The 20941-nt window shown below is 49.9% G+C and overlaps 3 protein-coding genes across 3 annotated transcripts; all 3 read right to left on the bottom strand.

The window, feature by feature from the left end:
* Positions 1-1393: 1393 nt before the first annotated feature.
* On the bottom strand, positions 1394-9648 carry LOC119405373 (neutral amino acid transporter A). Its single transcript, XM_037672211.2, has 5 exons — positions 9294-9648; positions 5967-6226; positions 5582-5716; positions 3726-4087; positions 1394-1986 (listed from the first exon to the last, which is right to left on the bottom strand). The coding sequence occupies exons 1-5, from the start codon at positions 9642-9644 to the stop codon at positions 1394-1396; spliced, it is 1701 nt and encodes a 566-aa protein (XP_037528139.2). The 5' UTR covers positions 9645-9648.
* A 153-nt stretch (positions 9649-9801) lies between these two features.
* On the bottom strand, positions 9802-15567 carry LOC125759908 (excitatory amino acid transporter 1-like). Its single transcript, XM_049419367.1, has 5 exons — positions 15556-15567; positions 13028-13355; positions 11880-11988; positions 11024-11069; positions 9802-9816 (listed from the first exon to the last, which is right to left on the bottom strand). Exons 1-5 carry the CDS (start codon positions 15565-15567, stop codon positions 9802-9804), a joined length of 510 nt encoding a protein of 169 aa, XP_049275324.1.
* Positions 15568-15726: 159 nt separating this feature from the next.
* Positions 15727-19507, bottom strand: LOC119405372 (endothelin-converting enzyme-like 1). Its single transcript, XM_037672210.1, has 2 exons — positions 18026-19507; positions 15727-16299 (listed from the first exon to the last, which is right to left on the bottom strand). Exons 1-2 carry the CDS (start codon positions 19505-19507, stop codon positions 15727-15729), a joined length of 2055 nt encoding a protein of 684 aa, XP_037528138.1.
* Between the last annotated feature and the right edge of the window lie 1434 nt (positions 19508-20941).

Genomic DNA, 20941 nt, shown 5'->3' with positions numbered 1-20941 from the left:
AAAAAGAGAGACCAGAGAAATAACGAAGTAAGCAACAGCGACAATTGCTTTGCTGGGGCATTCGTCGGCGGCTACAAAACGATGGAGGGAAAGAATAGCGGAAGAGAAGACGGAGAGCCGGCGGAGGCGGGCGGTTTATTCCTGTATCGTCTTCATGGGGTAGATAAGGGTGGCCTGAGCAAGCAACCTAGGGAAAGGGGAAAGAGAATTGCCACTTCTACACATCACTCATACGGAGTCCAAGTTCAGGTGGCGCGTTTGGCCTATGTCACATAGAGTCACTGTATATGCTACCTTCAGGTAGCAGAGTTGCGCATAGGTCTGGCTAGCAACCGCAGCTATGTGGCGAAGCTGCACTCTCTTTTTGCAGGCGACATGCCTACCGTGTCGCCGAATGACATGCTTGGCGTGTCGAAGACCGATGATTAACTTGACTGTCGATGACAAGTGTCAATCCAGTTCACTGCGGCGACGTCGTCAAAAAATACAAAATTTGGCCCGAGCGTCAGCTTCTCTGCAACGCATGGTTGCTCGCGGCGTTGGAAGACAGATGCGCAACTCTGCCACCTAAAGGTAGCATATTCAGTAACTCTAATGTCACCAACAAGCTCCAAGAACAGCAGATTTTCTGGGTGTGTAAGATCAGCGCCTGAGGAGGCGTTGGTAAGGCCAACGTTCAATGCACCGCGGAGACGCGTGGAGAGGCGCAAATTGCATACGCAGTCCTACCTGGAAGCTTTCATAAACTAACATTGCAGCTGTCCGCGAAAAAATACATTCCTTCTTGCGGTATACTTGAAACGCAATTGTGTAAGTCGTGCAACTGTTTCACGACATGCTGGCACGTAATGCAGTTGAGATCGTCGCTCCCAATTATCACACCCTGAGGAGCACACGACAAATCATCCGAAGCGGCGCGGCGAACACGCAGGAGACATACTAGGCTTTCCTTTTCCAGTTTACGTCACGTGTTAATTTACGAAAGCTACAATTTTTGGATTGCGCGGACCTAATAACGGAACTTTAATGCTGTGGAACATGATGTTTTTAACTAAAGTTGTTTGGAAACTTTTTACCATCAGCTTTATCGGTGAACAAGGTTTAAAAATTTTTTAGACCAATAAAAACTTAGAACACCCTTATATTGAAGGGAACATGGTGCAAGAGAAGTAGGCCTCATGCTCCAAATCGGAGTCTTTCTCGAACATCACATTTAAAATCTGCAAATGCTATATTTCCAGAAACCAATATAACAGTGTCCGGCCAAAGAACAAAGGAGTTCAGTTACTCCGAAGCAGTTCGCCTCAATCTGTACGCACAATAAGAACAAAGAAAAGCACAGAAGCTCGTCATCCTCTGCGATGTACAGAAATATGCTCGACGTGTCCGCCGCTCAGATGGCAGGTTTTGCAGCGGCGCCAACTGTCGCGCCAAACTGTGGCGCGAGCGAGGCCTCGCTTCCTAGATCGCACGGGATGGTGAGCGCCGCATGATGAAATACCGTTGGGACCTCGTCTGGAACACGCACAGTCACGGCTTTTGGCATGTTGGGCGACAACGATTCCTTGGCCCGACTCTTCTTGGAACGACGTGGATGGGGATAGTTAGACCTCTTCCTGGATGCCTCTTTGACCTTCTTCTGGCGTCGACGTCGACCTTTCCCGGAACTCACGTCTCCGACAGCGCCTGTTCCGTCTGATGCGGCAGTGTTCGTGATTGGCGGCGTCTCCACCCGCTGATCTTCGTGCCCGTCCTGCTTTCCGGTCGCAGACGACGGCGTTGCACCGGTTCCCTTGCCCGGGGAAATGACGGCAGTCGGCGAGCCTCCTAGAACCGTGATGCCTTCGGGAACTGGGCTGAATGCTCCAGAGTATTCGGTGTCGTTTGCGTGCGACGTCTCGGCTCTCGGCGTGCCGAGACGGAGCTCGGCACTCGGCGAGTGAGGCACGTCGGCGTCGGTCGAACCCTGGCTCATCGGACGAAGCACTGCAGCAAGAGGGAGATCATATAATCATTTCAATTTCAATTTTGCGTTTATTCACAACAAGGCTGCGAGGATGACCAGGCAAAAAAGTTGCATTGAGCAGCTTGAGGGGAACCTGGCCACCTCACACTGGGCAGCTTCACAGCGGTCAAACAAACACAACATAATCAGGCGCTGGTCGCGCGGAGGGCCAGTTAACGCCCTCCGGAACTGGCCTACACAATAATTTTATCGCACAAGAGCGAGAAGTGCATGCTTCAATAAACAGCACTGAGCCACAGAGGCGTAACCTTCAAAAATGCCAGGGGGGGAGGGGGGGGGGCATTGACCGAAGAGAGGATAAGTCAACATGCATTAAAACACGCAGAATGACTGAATCTTAATCTTCAGCACTGAGCATATTCCAGCAGACAATAATGCCAAGGAAAGCACAGAAAAATGAACGGCTCTTTACTGAACTGTTTGATTAATTAAACATGGGATGACACTTGCCGTTAATTTCATATTCGCAAGAGATAAGCTGGCGGAAAATAACAAGCGCCGACCAATCGTTAAAATAAGGACGCTGCGGCCCCACTACGCGGGCCTTGTTCAAAAAGAATAAAATGTTCCGAGTATGTGGGTTTCATTATGTGACGTACGTAAGCATCGAGTGTACTTACATCGGGGGTAGACTGCCTGAGTTGCGATTGAGCGTGCTTTCTGTTGTCTTTATATGAAGGAATTCCAGATGAAGCCTCAGCGTTTTGTTCTTTTCTTTTCCAATTATCTACACACTTTCCCTGTGGATGTCGTGGTTCGTGGACACTGCGTGTCCAGCCGCCGCGTTTGTTACTTGGTTTTTACATTAAAACCAAACGCCACTCAAGACATTTCATTCCTAGTGAACAAGGCCTCCTCAGCGGGGGCGAAACCCTTCTTTTTTTTTATTTTAACGATTGGTCGGGGCTTGTTATTTCCCGCCATGAATTTTTCCGACCTGACGGGTGTCCGTCGAACCCCTGGATTTCAAGGGATGAGTTAAACGCCAGGGGCAGTGCCTTCAGGACGGCAGGGGCGACCGAACTGTATGCAAGTATGGCATATTACCAACTTCCTCCTGGCGCTCCGGGAGGGACAATTAAAATTGAAAAAGAAAAAAATATTAGCGTAGCTTGCGCTGCAGGAGGCGCAATGCTGAGACAGTCTTGGCTTTTGCTGTTTTGCTAAGTTTTGTAAATTTTCTTTCTTCCTCTATTTATTCTCTATTCTCTGTTTTTCCTTTATTTGTCTGTTTAGTTCAATTTAGAAATCTTTCTCTTTCTTTCTTGCTCTTTCATCTCTTTCACTTTATTTTTTTCCACATTCTTTCTGTTATGCCTAACTCTCACCCATCCCCTTTCCCTCCTCCTCACGCTCACTTCCCTTTCCCACCCCCTTGCTACACATGTACTACACAAGGATATGCGATGCTCTGCTAGCGTGCCTGGATAGCCGAGTGGTTAGGACGCTCTCCTTCGGATCGAGGGTACCGGTTTCGAATCCCGCCTCGCGAACAACTTTTTTTCGCCAATAATTTCTCTTTCTTTGTATGTCTTTCTTTCTCTCTATGTACTATGGCGCACGTGTTCTGGGAACGAAGTAGAAGAGGACGAAGAAGAGGATGTAGAGCGCGTGCCGGTTCGTGATGATTATCACTTTGTCTGTCGTTTTCGACAGACAAATTACGGCGAGCCTGTTAAAAAATACCACAGCCGCTAACCGTGCGATGTTGACCCGTGAGAAGAAGCGCTGCCCACGGAAGATTTGCGCCCTGCGCCGCCGGCAGCTCTCTGTCCGGGGAAGCCAGCAAACATCGACAGCCTCCGCTTAAACCACGAACTCGGCACCTCGGGCTCTTCCACGCTCTCTCGGTTCAGCTCGTCCTTGGGCCAAGTCTCCGGGACAATCGCCTCCGGTTCTGGCTTCGATTGCGGCGGAACTGCCGGCTTTGGTGCGGCTTGTGTCTGGACGACGGAAGTCTCCTCGCCGCTGTCCTCGAAGGTCTCGAGGGGGCTGAACTGCTGTACGATGGCCGAACCCACAGAGTCGCTGTAGATGTTTACCGTAGTGCGGAAGCGGTCACTGCGAAGCGTTGGATTGTTCCGTATTCATGCTCCTCCATTTGACACATTTTCCATGTCATTGCGGAGTATAAAAAGAAACAGTGCACAACGGCAAATGCGAGCGAGGACAATCCGCTGCGAACAGAGCAATCGAAAGAGCCCACATCGTTGCAGATGGTCGACAATCATGCACTGAGTAGATTTGGTTTACGACCAGGCCCGTATCCAGGAATTTTTTTTCGGGGGGGGGAGGGGGGGGGGCACTTGCTGAAAGCCTTGACTTTTTGAGAAAAACGCCTATTTTCATTATTTTCGATAAAACACCATGTGTGACAAAAATTTCGGGGGGAAGGGGGGGCGGTCCCCAGAGCCACCCCCCCCCCCTGGCTACGGGCGTGCCTGCTTACGACACATGTGTTTCAGAAAAAATAACACATGCTAAGTAACCGCACGTTGGACGCGTTATACAAGGCCTTGTAGCAACTGCGCTTATCAATAAAATAATGGGATATGCAATAATAGGCGAGAGTATACTCGTAGTGTAGCTTTAAGCTTTCTTGGGCGACACTCTGGGAACAGCGAAAGCGCACTGAAACCAGCTGAAACCATTAGCACGAAACCGTAGCTGGCAATGCTGCTTCCCTTGAAATTACGTGCACAGGTTGGTAGCATTACTTCAGACCAATCAAGAGGTGTAGGGCGAGCAGCAATCGAGGACGTAAAGTGGACGTACTTGTAGTTTGTTCAGCTGACACGTGCCATCAGCATCGCGCCGAATTTCTAACATTCTTGCGCAGCGCTTACATGGTTTGACTAACAGCTTCGATCACAAGAGCTACAATTAGCCATGAATTCAAATTGTCAGCAAATGTAATCCTCTTAAGTGCGCGCAACTATACCGGAACTTCGTTCCAGAAATTCAGTGTCATTAGTTATGTCACTCATGTACTTATGTGTTTTATGAAATGCCTACTTTTATGTGTGTCCATTAAAAAAAATAATATTCCGGGGATGTATGACCCAAAACAATGACATAGACACGAGGCACGCCGTGTCTCCAGATTAATTTTGATTACATGGGTTCTTTAACGTGCACCTAAATCGAAGTACACAGGTGTTCTTGCATTTCGCCCCCATCAAAATACATCCGCCGTGGCAGGGAATTGAGTCCACGACATTGAGCTTATCAGCCCAACTGCTTAGCCGCTATCGACACAGCAGCTAATTCACATTTTATAAATTCAATGAGAACGCCTGTTTAGAGAATGAAACTGCGACTTGCCATCACCCCATACCAATTCGTGGGTGTGGAGTCTGAATAAATGGCGTCAGGATACGCGGTCACTGAATGCAGGAGCAGCGAAACAACGTGTTCGAGTCATTTCGCCCTATTCTTCATTGAATGCGCGTTGAGAGTACGTGCGACAGCCCCTGAAAAGCGGCACAGTAGCTAGCTCCACATATTGACCCAAGAGTTGTGCCACAGCGAGAAGCTGTAATCGCCAAGACGTACACAGCCCAGTCGATGACGAAGACGAGGCTGATGTTTCGGCTGGACACCCGAAGCGCCATGAGGATCATGAGCACCGTGAGCACGCTGCTGTTGGGAATACTCGCCGCACCCAAGCTGGCCAGCACTACAGTCGTGCTGCAAGAGGCCAACTTCTTCAGCGTTCTCGCAAGACATGGCTGTCGCGACTTACTGATGATCATTAATAGTTGTGATTGTTGGCATTCCCTGTCAAACCTCCACGAAAAAACATTCTGGCTACGCCCCTGCACCTCACAGTGCATTTTTTCGCTTATAATAAATGGGCACAAATGTCAGCGACTATCCGGCGAAGATTAGCTAGCTCGTATAAATGCTGGTGAACAAGAAGGCATGGTTTCGCAATCACCCGATAATGCAGGCTTCGACGGCTCCCAGTTCGACGCCGTCGAGGCGGGCGATGACGACGGCCGTGGCGGCGGCGACCACAGCCGTGCCGGACATGCTCACGTTGGCGCCCACAGGTATGACGAAGCGCACGACGCGCGGCTCGAGTCCCGCCAGGTCCTCCAGGGCCTCGATCGTGCCCGGCACGCTCTCGGTGCGCGACGCCGAGCGGAACGCCTTCATCGCCGGCACACACGTGATGCGCAGGAAGTGGCGAGCATCCTGCACGCGGCGCATATAGTTAGAAATTCCGGGCGTTGCCAAAACCAGAATATGATTATGAGGCAAGCCGTAGTGAGGGACTCCGGGCTTATTTTCAACTTTAAAGGGGCCCTGCAACACTTTTTCAGCATGGTCAGAAAACGCTGCCGATCGGTGGTCGAGGCTCCTGAGAACACGCGAGTCGAACATTGTAGCGAAGCATGCGGCCCGCAATTTACAATTAATTCTCAAAGTCAGCAAGAAATCGTTCCCTCTTCTCTCGACAAATGACGCCCCAAAGTCCACAGCCGCCACGTGTCCGCCCGCGCGCTCGCGACCACACTGAAAGTAAGCCGCTCGTTCGAAGAGGAAAAAAAAGCAGGTCCATTCGTTTCACCTGCACTTCGTGAACCGGTTCACGGAGGCGCTGCACTCCGGCATTCGTTTCACGAGTTCAACATGGCCATGGCGGCGTCGGCACCGCGGTATTCGTTTCGAAAAAGTGCAGCCGTCGTGCAAGACCACTTTCTGAAACGTTCCCTGCACGACGACGGCACTCTGACGTCACCACCATGAACCAGTTCAGATAGTGCAGGGTGAATCGAATGGACCCAAGCGCTCAAAATCATGACGCGCGCTGACGAACGGACGCATCGTCCTGCCCCCTTGTCATCCCCGCCTCCCTGCGTAGCAGGAATCTTAGAGCACTGCACGGGCCCGGGCCGGCCCGAAAGCCCGGGCCCGACCCGGCCCGCGGGCCGGGTAAGGGATTGTTGGAACGGGCCCGGGCCGGGCTCGGGCCCGTGATCTTCGGGCTCGGGTCGGGCCTGAGCCAGGCCCGTATTAGGCCCGGGTCTCATACGTATCTGTATAATTGCGTGTGCACGTTGTTTGGCTTTCTTTTTGTTGTTTTGTGGGGTTTAACTCTCCGAAGTGACCCAGGCTATATGAGACGCCGTCGTTGAGGTCTCCGGGTAATTTAAACCACCTGGAGTGCATTGGCGTGCAAAGAAATTGCACAGTACAAGACGTCTACAATTTTGCTCCATCGGTATGCTACACGTAATTTCAAGAAGCGCCTAATATAAGTTTCCTTTATTATAGTGAGTGAAAGACGTTCTTGGGTACCGTGTAAGGAAACGGTAAAGTGCCTAGATTAGTGTATATAAGATGTGTTCACTTCGGCGCTCTAATAGACCGTTGTTTTGGAAGCCCTTAGTCCGCTCTTGCTTTAAGGCGTAACATTTTCAAAGATCGAAGGCGGTCACACGAAGACGACGAGAAAGCCACCTTTAGGGAACAGCGAAGACGGTGGCTCGCTCACTAACGGATGTGCCTCGATCGCTTTGACAGATCTATGGCACTGCGGTGGCGGTGACTCGGGGAAGAAGGGTGGGACAAAGAACCTTCTTGTTTTGAACACGAAAACGTAGTGTACGTTGGGTGCAGTTTCCTGCCGAGGAGTCAACACGACAGCTTTAATTTATGTAACGCTGCCCAGCCTGGTGTATTCTTCCCAGAAGCAGCTAGAGCACGTTTTTTTTTTTTTTTCATTGCATTGTGCAATAGATGAAGTTTGCAGGAGACTTGCTACTTTTACTCAACAGCCCTAGATCGTACGCAGTTGATGTAGACGCAAACTAAAAATGTATGTCATGTTTATTTCTCCCACTTTATGGAGGTATTTTGTAGTCGTTCTTTGAAATGCAAAAATAAGATTGCGGGGTTAGCACTGTGTGCGTACATGAAACAGCCAGCTATGACTCCAATTATATTTTATATTGCCCTGCAATTATTTCGCAAGAGTGTTACGGGCGTAATTAACCGAAATCATACACAGTACCAGTGAAAGTCGTGACACTGAAAGAAGTTCCTCAAACAATCTCTAGATAATATCTGGTGTGCGGCAGGTATCTTCACAATCACCGAAGGTTGGACAGCGTCTCCTTTATGCTCAAGGTATAAGTAGCTGAAACGGGCCGGGCCGGGCCGGGCCGGCCCAGACCTTTCGGGCCCGGGCCGGGTACGGGCCACATTTAAGAACACCGGGCCGGGCTCGGGCGGGCCGGAACATGGCGTTTTCGGGCCGGGCCGGGCCCGGGCCGGAAAAATCGGCCCGTGCAGTGCTCTAAGCAGGATAGAGAAAGCCCCTTGACGCGTGCGATAAATCCCTGTAACTCCGCTCGTACACTTGACTGATTCTAAAAATGTTTGCGGCACTCGATTCGTGAGACAATACGCTCTTTTACCGAAGCCATTCGATGATTACTTGAAAAAGTGTTGCAAGGCCGCCTTAACGACTCGATCTTTAACGTGCACCTAAATCTAAGGGGCGGTCTTGGATGTCGCCACCAGCGAAATGCGACCGCCGTGGCTCGCAATCGAACCCGTGTCTTCGAGCTTATCAACGCAACCTCTTAGTCGCCAAGTATCGACGGAAACGCACTAGTATAAGTGTTATGCAGAGTTGCCATTGGTGGCTACTTTATACCAAATTGGCTATTTTACGACCCCGTCTAGGGATGAAAATTTCAGGTTGGCGCCATGGCTACTTTCTGGCTACCTTGAACTTCTATTTCGGCGCATTTAGTAGCCATATTTCTCATTATTTGTAGATGCATAAAATACGTGGTCTCCAAGCTTTTCTGTGGTGTCAGCCGAGGCGCGCGCATGTCCGCTCCCATGTCCCCTACATAATGGGAAAGTAAGGATGTATCAACAGGGAAATTAAAACCGAATAATGACGCGGACTTATTTTGTCGAGGTAGACAACTTCAACGGGCCACGGCTTTTCATGAACACACATATATAGCAGGGCTGCGCGAAAAAACACGGACGAAGAAAGGCGAGTACACAGGGTGGGTGTACTTGCCTTTTTTCGTGTTTTTTTTTTTTTTTGCGCAGTCCTGCTATGTGTTCAAGAATGTACCAACTAGCCCAAACAAGAGCTTTACTGCTACACGGCTTTTCGCTCGCGCTCTCCTATGCGGCTGTGACGCACACGCGCAGCCATGCGTGCGTACTATCAACTCTACACAAACGTGCCGAGATTATACGTATATACACTTGTATCTTGATACGCATATACCTTCCTAGTGACGAGCATATATAAGGCGGGCAGGACACCGAGGCCGTAGGTGGCCAGTGCAGCCACGCTGACCAGCAGGAGCGTGCACATGGCACCGAACGAGTGGTCCAGCTCGCTCGTCTGCGAGAGCCGCGTGGCCACGAGGAAGAAGACACCGACGGGCGACACCCAGGCCGTCAGCTGGGACACCGTGACCGTGGCGTTGCTCAGGCCTACGAAGAGGTTGAGCAGCGAGTCCGACTCGCTCGCCGTCACCGAGAGCACAGCGCCCAGCATCACCGACACGGACAGCAGGCCCAGGATGTTGGTCCGCGAATCCATGACAACGCGGATGACTTCCTCGTCCACCATACCTCGGAAAGGAAGGAAGGAATCGCCTAAAGCGGGTCGAATTGCCTTACATGCGCCACCGAGGCCATTGCACGACTTAGATAGAGGGGTTTATAATACTAAGTAGTGAAGAGGTTTGCCTGGCAGCCCGCCTTGCATGAAGACGAAAGCCTATGTCTCATGCGAACGTGGCCTTGAACGAAAAGCCGGCGTGAGAGAAGTGAAGCAAGTCGTGACGTCTGTACAAGAGCGAAAGCCGCACAAAAGCGAGTGAGAGCATGACTGTGCATATATATGATAGTCAAAGCAAATTAGTAGTGAGTTAAATAGTGAGTTAATTATGGGATGACAACCAAACCAAAATTGTGTGTATTGAGTTAAGTAGTGATTAGTGAAAGTTGATTAGTGAACGTGAATTAATGATACTTATTTAGTAAACGTTGGACGTCGATATAAAGTGCACGGTAAAATAGCCACACCGGGTGGCTTTCGCCTTCGAGTCGTATCAGGCGAATGCATAAGTACAGCCACTGTAGCATAAGGGACCCTGCGAGTTTTCGCCATAAGTGGCAGCCTATAATTTCAAGTAACGCATGCATACACGGGTTATTATAGCTATCGACTCATAAAATGTGAAATATAAAATGTGAATTCAAAGAGCTTACCAGTCTCGTTCTGTGAAGGGATTTTGGTGTACTGAAAAAAAAAGAACATTAACTACGAAGGCGATCGATCGATCGATGTATCATCGAAACTTGCACAGAGCGCAACTACGCATGCACCTACGAAACACTGCGAGTCAGTTATCATTTGGGAATTATTGTGTTTTATTTTTAAGTTAGTTTTTCTACGCTAACTCTTGAGCACATGGAACGCTTACGCGACGTTTATTTAAACCATAAATTTATTTATTTATTTATTTATTTATTTATTTATTTATTTATTTATTTATTTATTTATTTATTTATTTATTTATTTACCTGCATCACCAGAAATGTCATGGTATTGGTGGAGGAGCTAACTTGGGAGGTATATCATTGAGTAATGACGCCACACAAAACGTGGTACACGCTGCAGCACTTCTTACGTAGAAAAGCAACGAAACATAACAAAAATACAAGGCTGAACAATCACCTTCGGGATCTTGACCGCAACGGTGACATAAATATCTTTCAAAAGAATGAGAAACTATTAACAAATGCGTTGCGGTTAGAATATGTTTCAAGCAGCAGCTCCATTCACGTATTAAATCGCGGAGGAGCAGTGAAACCGTCCTTTAGCAGTGAAAGAACTTTGCTGTTGCCGGACTTTTACTCCGCCGGAAAGCGCTGTTCTATTTCGTCACTTCCTGCCATAGATTGGCCTGTCACTTTGTTCGCGCGTTCATTGATGACACTCACCGTGTACCGGATGCAAGCCTCGATATAGTTGTCGGGGAAGAGGTTCCTAGGAAAGGCAAATTCCAAGTTTTAAATAACAAATGTTTACATTTGCATTGTGGGACATTTATAACCGCGAGCTTTGTTTTGCAGTCTCGCGGAATGTCACGCGAGATTGCAGGTATGAATTGCTTAACAGCATACGTGATGCACATACAGTGATGCAGGAAAACATGTGGCACTTTTGGCGCCTAAAATATAGGCTTGTATACCTATTATACATGCGAAAAGCACAAGTTGACTATACAGCCTGTCTGCATGCGATCCGACATGCACAGTATATTGGTCAGAATGAAAGGTGAATAAGTGAAAAATTGAGAAGGAAGTTATCGATCGTTGGAAACCCAAAAGCCATGGTGGCACATAAGTTACGGCGAAATTTGTGTTTAACACAGTGAGTGTAAGTGAAAGAACCCATGGCCTCTCAAATTTTACATCAGAGCGCGGCCGTGAGTATGCTGCTGCAGCCGCCGTCAACTACAGACCCGTGTATGCACTCACGTTTCTGCCGGGATGCCGCTCTCGCCATGTATTGTAAGCATAGCGTGACGTAACGGTTCTCTTTCCCCTGATGTCCCCGCTTTCCCCGAGACAGTCTGTTCGGAGCTCTGTATAATCGCAAGCAGCTCAATAAAGTTGCTCTCTAGCTTGATCCTGCGTTCTCGATATATACAACATCGATTAGACCAGTCCTTCTCTCACATATGTATATATATTATTTCTTTCTTTTTTCTCATGATGTTATGACGAAACAGTAGTGAAAGTCACAGTGAAACTGTCACAGCCCAGTTTGTGACAAAAGGTCGGGCGAGTATACCTGAGCAAGTCTAGGAAGCCGTCAATCTGGACATGTTGACGCCGCCAGCAGGGCTCATTCTGTGGACCCAGCACAAGCGCTACGCCAATACCGATTGCCGACGCCAAACCTGTGTCAAACCAGCACGTCACGTAAGACACGCGCACAGACGTGGTGCACAGCAGCGACACCTGGCGCTATGTCAATGAAAATTCGCAACGGCGTGTGAACAGCCTAATCACTACTCCAGTACTTGCGTTTGCTGTCGCTGAGGGTAATCACGTATACAAAGTAATTAATCCACGGAGACTGGCTTCCGTCAGGTCTGTGGTCCAACACCTCAATACCTAGTAAAATGTTTAAAGTGTTCTATTCCTACAGCTGCGAATGCATGCCGGCTGAAGCTATGTAAGTGCACACGGTACAACTGCAAAGCCGCGTGATTGTACCAAAAGTGTAGGTGGTGTTGTCAACTCATCATATATACCTCGTACTTCTGCACTGCTACGTTCTTATCGAGCAACTATAAAACTATGGTTACTTAGCGAAAAAAGAAAGAAAGAAAGAAAGAAAGAAAGAAAGAAAGAAAGAAAGAAAGAAAGAAAGAAAGAAAGAAAGAAAGAAAGAAAGAAAGAAAGAAAGAAAGAAAGAAAGAAAGGGGAAGTAGGAGGGAGAGCTCACTCCCCTTGCTTGTCTTCTAGTTCTTCCTGACCGCAGCGGCGGTCAACTGGTCAGAGCGTTCGTCTCCAGTGCGGGAGGCACTGGGTTCAATTTCCGCTACCGCCGGGCACCCACCAATTTTCAATGGGGAGAGGTATCCCGGCTTCAGTTCAAGATGACCTCTCCTTTCCGCTCTCTAACACTCTTTGTCCCTCCCCACAACGACGCTGCGCTGTTTATGGACCTCAAGCCACAACCCCCTCGCTACTAAGTAGTTTTGCGCTTGTTCGACAAGTATGCAAAGGATAGCCCATCGACATTACGTTGGTTGGCGTCGCAGCTGAGCTAAGGTGCTGAGCCACGCGACACACCACAATGCTTCGCTGACTTTCGGCGATGCTGTCGTAAGCTCTACGACGGCTGGCACACCGAAGGTGTTCGGTTCGAGTTGCGAGGAACATTCGTGCCTTATGCGAGACATCTGAAGAGCTCAAGCGCAAATGACCGACCGGTGGCCACTACGAAGTAGAGCATGGCGAGCAGCCCGATCTGTCCGGCCAGCATGATGTCGACGCTGCCGAGACCGGCGACGATGCTGGACGCGACCACGGGCATGACGAGGCACTCGAGCATGCGCATGTACAGCTCGCCCGGGAAGTCCATCAGCTGCAGCAGCCGGGCAGACACGCCGTGGTTGCGGATGTGCCATCCCAGAGTCATGCCGCCGGCCGCCGCACCCAGTAGGCACAGGTTGAGCGAGTTCTCGGACATGCGCAGAAGGCTTCCCCCATCCTCATCGTCCTCGGAGACTGCCCGGTCGCCGGCCTTGCGCTCCACCTAAAGTTTCATTTATTCGGTATACTATAAATGTATCGCTTATCGACACTGTTTTGTGCTGGAAACCCCGGCAATTTAATCTCACCCGTGGCTGTTAAACGGTGTGAGAGTAATTTCGGATGTTCTAAGGGCGCATATAATGATTCTTAATTGCAATTCGAATGTTCTTCTTTAGGCGAAGAAATCCAGGCTACAAGCGCAAACGGAACAAGGAAGATCTAGGCACGCTGTCAACTCCCAGAAACGCCAGCCTAGTTGCTACTCGTACAGAGCGACTAGCCTTGACGAAAAAGGCAGGGCGATGCGGGATCACGATATATAATCGCCAGGTTACGTCATCAAAGAAACCAAACTTGCCATTGTGGTCTCTTGCGTCCGGAGGCTGGCAGAGGCGTTCTTCTTCGTCTTGGCTCGCGCGATTGCACGCGTGGACTAACGCCCGTGCACCCAGTAAAGCCAATAGCCCACTGGCGTCACTAGGAGGCGTATTGCGTACCTGACGATACGTGCACGTTTCAAAATGGTTTGACCAGCGAAAAACACAAACATGTTAAACAGCATTATCAAATCACATGCTCGTGCATATGGCATCAGTCCATCTTCGACATGAAGAAAAATAAATGCCCTCTGATAAAACCGCATATGCATGAGAGAAATTCCGTGCAGTAAAGTACGTGTTACATCCATATAAGAAGTTCGAACAATAGAAGAAGAAGAAGAAAAATAACACTATAGCCAGTACCTCAGTTGGATATGCCGTTGATGACTTCGAGATGCGGTGATGATAATAGTGATAATGATGGTTATCATCATCATCATGTCATGAATATTGCACGTGGCAACAGTCGGGTTAAGTTGGACCTTGCGAAATTAGTTGTAAAGGCTCCAATTGCGTCACGCACATATCGGGCACAGATTTTAACACTGGAGCTGGTTAAAGCCGACGTAAATCCCTGGGGATCATCGTTCGCACTTTCTAGCCCAGGTGAGAGAGCAAAGGCTGACCAGAGGGAGAGCATGGATCAAGATAAGTGGGTGGCAGGGTAGTGTAGCGAGTTCAGCCTGGTGGTATAACTGGTGGATAAAGGGTAGCAACATGGTGAGGGTGAAGCTCGGTAGAGAGAAGAAGGGCAAAGGTGAAGTTATGGCGAGAGCGGAGGGATGGTGTGGAGAGGAGGAGAGAGCAGGAGCGCGATTAACTGTGCCGGTGGAAGGAGTCGGCCAATGGAAGCGTGCTCTCGAGCACGGGTGGCACTGGTGAGAGAAGAGGAAGGGCGCGCCAAGCGTGGGCGAAAGCGGAGGAAAGGCGCGCTGATTATGCCACCAGCGTAGGCGTGCGTGCAAGGGTGGGTGGTTGCCCCCCAATCACCTAGAAGGGGGGACGCCAGGCTTTCGACGATATTGGCGACCGAAGACTGATGTTGCATTCAAAGAACTGCTTACCTTTTTTTTTATCTCTTGTGAAGCACGTTGTTCTTTGGGGTCGACCAGCAGGAGGCGGGGGGGTGCGATGAGTACTCCCCCCCCCCCCCCCACCCTAGTGTGAACCCTGCGCATGCCTATGGCCACCGGCACCGCTGTTTAATCAGCATTCGCCAGCATTCGCGACGTTTAGTCAGTTGAAGATGCGCATATTTTCTTCCAAGGTGGGACTGCGTTGCATTATAAATAAAAGTAAAAATAAATGACGTCCAACGTTGGTTAACAGCTGTTATGACACAAGCATTGTCATCATAACCTCAGCCCAATCATTGATTTAGCCATCTACCATTCTTTGTCCATGCCGACGAGTCTCTTTAAAGCAATAATTTCTGTGAAGAGCAAAAGAACGGCTACGACATAACGAGAGACTTCGTGAGTTTTTTACGTGTCGCATGCTTAATAAATTTTACGGGATGTAGGGGGAGGTCACGAGATCCGATCCCCCGCCCCCTCGATATGCGCTGAATGATGGGGCACGGCGCCGTCCGAAAACCCCTGCCTCAATCGATCAATCAATCACCAATCAATTAATCGATCAATCGATCGATCGATCGATCGATCGATCGATCGATCAATCAATCAATCAATTGGGCATGTATACATATAAGGAGGGCGCGAGGCAGGCAGAAATATGTATATGTATCCATCGATTAGCCGGCTACGAACGCTCACATGCAGTGACGAGGGAAGATAAATCGTGCTATTACACATTCATTACCTCATAATGCATCGTGGTGCTCTTTGATTCTCAATAATTTATCCTGCCGACCTAACATATATGCTGCGGAGGGAAACGGGGCACGTGGGACAAGGACGCTCGCAACTTGAATGTTGTTCCCCCAATTCCGCAATAATTCCAGGTCGGATAAGTTCGCGTCGCCGGTTCCGTCTAGTTGAACAGCTGGCACCTCTGCCTCGGGTGCATGGGCGACTCCTTTTTGCAGCTGTAGGCGACACCGAATGCCTTGATGTTCTTGACGGCTGCGTTGCAGGCGAACTCGGCAGCGTCCGGCGCGTCCCGGCCGTCGCACAGCGAATAGCACGTGGTCACGAAGAAGGACTTCTCGCTCGAGAAGTCCTTCAGCTTTCTGTGATCGCCAACGCCGAGAAGCCTGCGATTCTGGTACGCCTCCCAAACAAGAGGCAGCGAGGCGGCGAGGTAGAGGCGTTCGCGGGGCAACGTCACGTTTTCCGAAGCCGCTTGTTCGGCGTAGCAGTCCAGTCTTTTGGCAGCTTCGGCGAGCAGCGGAGACTCCTTGCGCGACAGCATAGACACGAGCAAGTGAACGGACCCGGTTCCCAGAATCGTGCCCAGGGCCCCGTAGTTGGCGCTGTCTGTGAGGTCCGGGTGGAACACGGGAACCATGGCGAAGTAAGGAGGCAGTCGTACGGACTGGCTGGCCGAGTCAAAGGCGACGAAGTGGTCGTTGTTCCTGATGGCCGCGATGTAGCTAGTTGACACCTGCGGGAACGAGCTTGTAAATCCACTTGCGAGAGCTTTAGCATGTCCGGTATTCTGGTGCACGCAATGTCATTTCCGCAATACCGTATAGTTGATGATGATCTCTATTGGTACCTCCTTTGAAACGGGACGGCGACCACTATAGGGCCCGTTTTCCACAATCAGGTGCCGTTCAGTAGTGCACTACAGAATCGTCTTCTTTTCAGTGCCCGAAGTGCTCAAGATTACGCCTTCAACAAAAAAATTACACCAGCTGAGCTCTGCGCCACCATCCTGGCCGCTCAGGTTACCAGGTAGGCACAAAACGCCGTTTTGCGGACTAACTAAATGTAATTACCAGGAGCACTGCAGGCACGTTCGCGCCATTGACTATATATGCAGTCCAGGGGCGTAGCCGGAAATTTGTTTGGAGGGAAATCGAAAATTTGGAAGGGGAGGGTGGGGCTCAACAGCCCCCCACCCACCCACCCCTCTTTTGTCTATGCTAGTGGTACAGCCCTAGATCAAACGGCAAGATGAATATTGCAGAGCATCTACAGCTGCATGTACTCGATACGTCCCCATGCGCATAAATTGTTGGAGTGCATATTATGATCCCACGCTCATATTGTTATCTGCAGAATTTCGGTGGTTGGGCACATTGAAATGGTAAAGGGAGACGCAGCACGAAGCTTCTGTCTCGGAAAAATTTGCGTCGGGACACCGGCGCTCCTCGCCAGCAGTGCTTTCTGTCGCGTCAGGCCCAGTGCTATGACGGCGATTTTGAACGAGCTGCGTGTACATGTCTGCCTTTAGGAAGCATGAAACTATACGTGTGCAACTGTGGTGCACTTAATAATAATTGTTGGGATTTTACGTCCTAAAACCATGATATGATTATGAGGGACGCCGGTGTAGGGCTCCGGAAATTTCGACCACCTGGGGTTTAACGTGATGCACCTAAATCTAAGTACATTACTACAAGCTTCGCGACCTTTGTATCGAGGTAAGCGATTTGCCCTTCGGGCAATATTGCGGCTTCTTTTGTTCTGTTCTAGCAACTGTCATATACGATTTAGTTTGCAACACTCGTGTACTCTGATTTAGGTGCACCTGAACCCCAGATGGTCGAAATTAATCCGGAGTCGACCACAACGCCGTGCTTTATAATCATATGGTTTTGACACGTAAAACCACCAGCAATTATTACTATACCATATAGCCTAATTTGCTCGCACTGCTTCATTACCAAGACACTGTCGCAAGAGATAGAATACCAAAGTAACTATATAGCATTCTGATCGAAAACATCTCAGTGTGCCAGGATTCGCGATTACGAAGGAGCGCTGTATAAGGTGCCTCGGTATCCATATATGTCGGGACTAACCGAGCACCGACAGCTTCAGCGCTGTCACTCTTCGAGGTGAGCATGAAAACTATCACTCCGTAATTTTCCCAACAACCCGCCAGTGGTTATGGTGCTCGACTGCTAACCGGTCGCGGGATCGAATCCCAGCCGCCGCGTATGCATTTTCGACGGAGGCGAAAATGCTTGAGGCCCGTACGTGTACTTAGATTTAGGTGCACGTTAAATAACCCCAGGTAGTCAAAATTTCCGAAGTCCTCCACTACGGCATCCCTCAAAATCCTATCGTATACATTATCGACGCTAAACCCCAACAATTATTATTATTAATTTTCCCAACAGGTGTAGATTTACGGTACAGTAAAGGGTTCGCGCACGTACCTGGTCCCAAGTGCTTTTTGAAAGCCGGGCAGTAGTAGCGGCGGCGTTTACCCAGTTGATGAAGAACGACGAAGGGTGCATGTCGCTCACGTTAGCCATCGCCGTGGCCAGAATTCCCTGTGCTGAAAACAGCGAGCTATGATACAGCACGTCTTTTGAGGCGGCCTTAATCGCGAATGCCTCGACAAGGTGCGAAAAATCCTTTTGGGTGACCCAGGGCGCAGCTTCTAGTCGCTTGGCGAGTTCTGTGTTGATCGTGTCTGCCATAGCGTTAACCTTGTGCAAAACAGCCGGGTCTATTTTCACCGTCGCGAAGTGCTGGAACAGTGACCAGCCGAGCAGGGACTCCGTCAATTGCAGACAGTCGGCCACACTGGGCGTGCTGAAAGACGGTTCGCCGCTCACCGTCGGGTCCCGCGTCGCCCAAGACTCGGCGTACCACAGCTTCGACAGAGACGCGCTCATGAACCGACCCATGGCTTGCAATACGTACCAGTCGAGGTAGAAGTGCAGATCTCGCTCTTCCACTTCTCCGAAGATGTCGTCGAGCCGCTTCAGGTACTCTGGATCGCGAACTCTAACCTCTGCCGACGTTGAAAGTCCAAGGTCGCCGGTGACCAGGGTCTGCCACACTCCGGGTTTCACCTTCGGCGTGAAAAGCTCGAGTTCGTTCACAGTGAGCAGACGGTGCACGTAGTCAGGGCGGCCACTTCGTGAGCGAACAAGCTTCTCCAGCACTACGCTCTCCACGTCCTCAAACTTCTTGAACTCCGAGCTACTCGGCATGCTCTTCTGTCCTGTGTACATAGCGACGGTGTCTGCGTAGAACACTTCGTAAGTTCCGGAGAGCCGCATCCCGTCTCTCTTTTCTTTCCAAGAGGATATCGTTGTGTCAGGCCCAACGCTTGCGTACGGACCGCCTTCTTCGCCGACGCGGCTCCTCTTGATCTCAAGCAGAGGAGCTACTTGGAACGTTGCGTACACCTTGGCCGCCGTGCCTATGACGTTGGGCGCTTGGGAAAAGCTGGGCCACACGACACCTATCTCCGTAAGCTTCCGCCTAAACTCGGCCACCTCACTCTGTTTGTCGTAAGCGATGGTCAGCAGGCAGGTGCGGAGAAACAGGGCCACCTTCTGGACGGGAGTCTGACCGACGGCGGACACCGCGACGTCGTCGTTGGTGAAGGAAATCAGGGCGCGGCCAAATCTCTCCACGAGCTGGCGGTATACCGATGTATGGCCGTTCGCGAAAGACGAACCGCAGACGTGCTTGTAAAAGTTAACACACGGATTCACACTCGCGTTAATGCTGGCTTTGAGCAGTCCGTCGAGTTCGACGCAAGCGGCGGATTCGCAGGCGACTGGGCCTTTCTTTTCCGGCGACGTGAGCACGAGGACGACGACGACGACGACGAGGAATCCCGCCACGATGACCATCGAGCAGCCGACGATGATAGGCCTGCGTTCTTCGTGTAATGACATGAGGGTGCCCTCTCGCCAGCTCTCCCTTCGAGAAAGCGGCGTCTTGTGTACTCCATCGCTTCGCTCCCCTCGAGGCGTCAAGCGAGCGTACGAAATCTCCGAAGTCTCTGGCGCCGTCTTCGCCGATGGGACCACGGGTGATTTTTCGTCAGTGAGAGCCTTCTTGGGCGTCGGCAAGCCGCTCCAAGTCGTATGTCTGCTGTGCCGTTGGTCAGGCAAAAGTTGCGAAGCGGAGTCTCTGCGAGAAGCATCCTCCCTGATCGACGAATGAACTCTTTCATGGTCACCCTTTTTCGATTTTTGCTTTCTTGCAGACGACGATGACTTAGAAGTTATTTCGATCTGTCCAAGCGCTTTCGAAGGCGACGGCGTGGTCGGAACGTGTTCGGAAGATCTGTCATGCGCCGAACCTCGCTCGGTTTTGTTTGCAGGTGCAGCACTCTTTGGAGTCGCCATTGTCCTTTGCAGTGTCCCTGCGGAAGACTTTCGCAGATTTGGCGTAGCTGCCGTCGTCGACGAGAAACGCTCCTCTACTGAAGGCTGGCTTCCAACGCTTTTCAGTGTAGCCGAGCTCGTTTCTTCAGGAGCAGCGGTCCTTGCGGCCTCCTCAGCGAGTCTCCCAGCGCTCGAAGACACCTGGGTATTCAATAGAATTTTTCCTAAAGTTTTCTATAAGTTTTTCTGACAGCTTGTATAGCGACTGCGCCTCAGCGCCACAGGAAGCGGATCAATAATATAACAAATTGTGTTTGTTTCCGACCATACGTCTATCAATGTTTTTTTTTTAATATGTGTGTTTATCAGTCGCCAACGAATCGAAAAGAGGCACGACATAGGGCACGACATAGAGATAGCAAGATGACGCTGGTCATGTAATGCATAGAGCAGATAACTGCTAGTCTGTCAAGAGAATGGGTGTCCATGGAGTAAGAAAGTTTAGTCAGCGGCATAAGCTGACGTGGCGTGATACAAGAAAATTTGCAGGCATATAATGTAGTCAGCTGACACAAGAGAATATCTGGAAGTCTAAGGGGCAACATAGCAAGATTCGTTGGAACGGAGTATACATATATCTTTTTTTCCCTTCGTGTCCCTTCCCTTCATTAAGCGCAGTTCACTTAAAGGGACATTAAAGTGAGACAGTAAATTAGTTTAGACTGATAAGTTATACTATAAAATTCCTGATGTCGTTCATTTCACCACCATACGTTTATGAAGAGATGAGAAAATCAATGTCAAAAATTTCACTTTTAAATTTCCCAACGAAATCGTCGCGGTTTTCAAAGGGTACATTTTTTTCGTATTTCGGCCCCATTGGCTCAAGTTTTCTGAAGCATGTTATGTTAGGTCTCTGGCTCCCTCAGAAGACAATGTACTTCATTTTTGCCGATTAAGAACTACGTGGGCCCTAGTGGACGCCGTCAGAAATCTATG

This window comes from Rhipicephalus sanguineus, chromosome 9 (genome assembly GCF_013339695.2).
Source record: "Rhipicephalus sanguineus isolate Rsan-2018 chromosome 9, BIME_Rsan_1.4, whole genome shotgun sequence".
NCBI lineage: Eukaryota > Metazoa > Arthropoda > Arachnida > Ixodida > Ixodidae > Rhipicephalus > Rhipicephalus sanguineus.
Note: the sequence above shows the minus strand (reverse complement) of the source record. Positions and strands in the feature narration are given on the sequence as shown.

Coding starts and splice junctions, on each gene's coding strand:
- LOC119405373 (XM_037672211.2), bottom strand. CDS start 9,644: ATGGTGGACGAGGAAGTCATCCGCGTTGTCATGGATTCGCGGACCAAC. Junction 5,717..5,966: donor GTCGAAGCCTGCATTATCGG/GTGATTGCGAAA, acceptor GGCCTCTTGCAG/CACGACTGTAGTGCTGGCCA. Junction 4,088..5,581: donor TTCGTCATCGACTGGGCTGT/GTACGTCTTGGC, acceptor AACGCTTCGCAG/TGACCGCTTCCGCACTACGG.
- LOC125759908 (XM_049419367.1), bottom strand. Junction 11,989..13,027: donor CTACTTCGTAGTGGCCACCG/GTCGGTCATTTG, acceptor GGTTTGACACAG/GTTTGGCGTCGGCAATCGGT. Junction 11,070..11,879: donor GGCTTCCTAGACTTGCTCAG/GTATACTCGCCC, acceptor TGCCTTTCCTAG/GAACCTCTTCCCCGACAACT.
- LOC119405372 (XM_037672210.1), bottom strand. CDS start 19,507: ATGTCATTACACGAAGAACGCAGGCCTATCATCGTCGGCTGCTCGATG. Junction 16,300..18,025: donor CAAAAAGCACTTGGGACCAG/GTACGTGCGCGA, acceptor TCGTTCCCGCAG/GTGTCAACTAGCTACATCGC.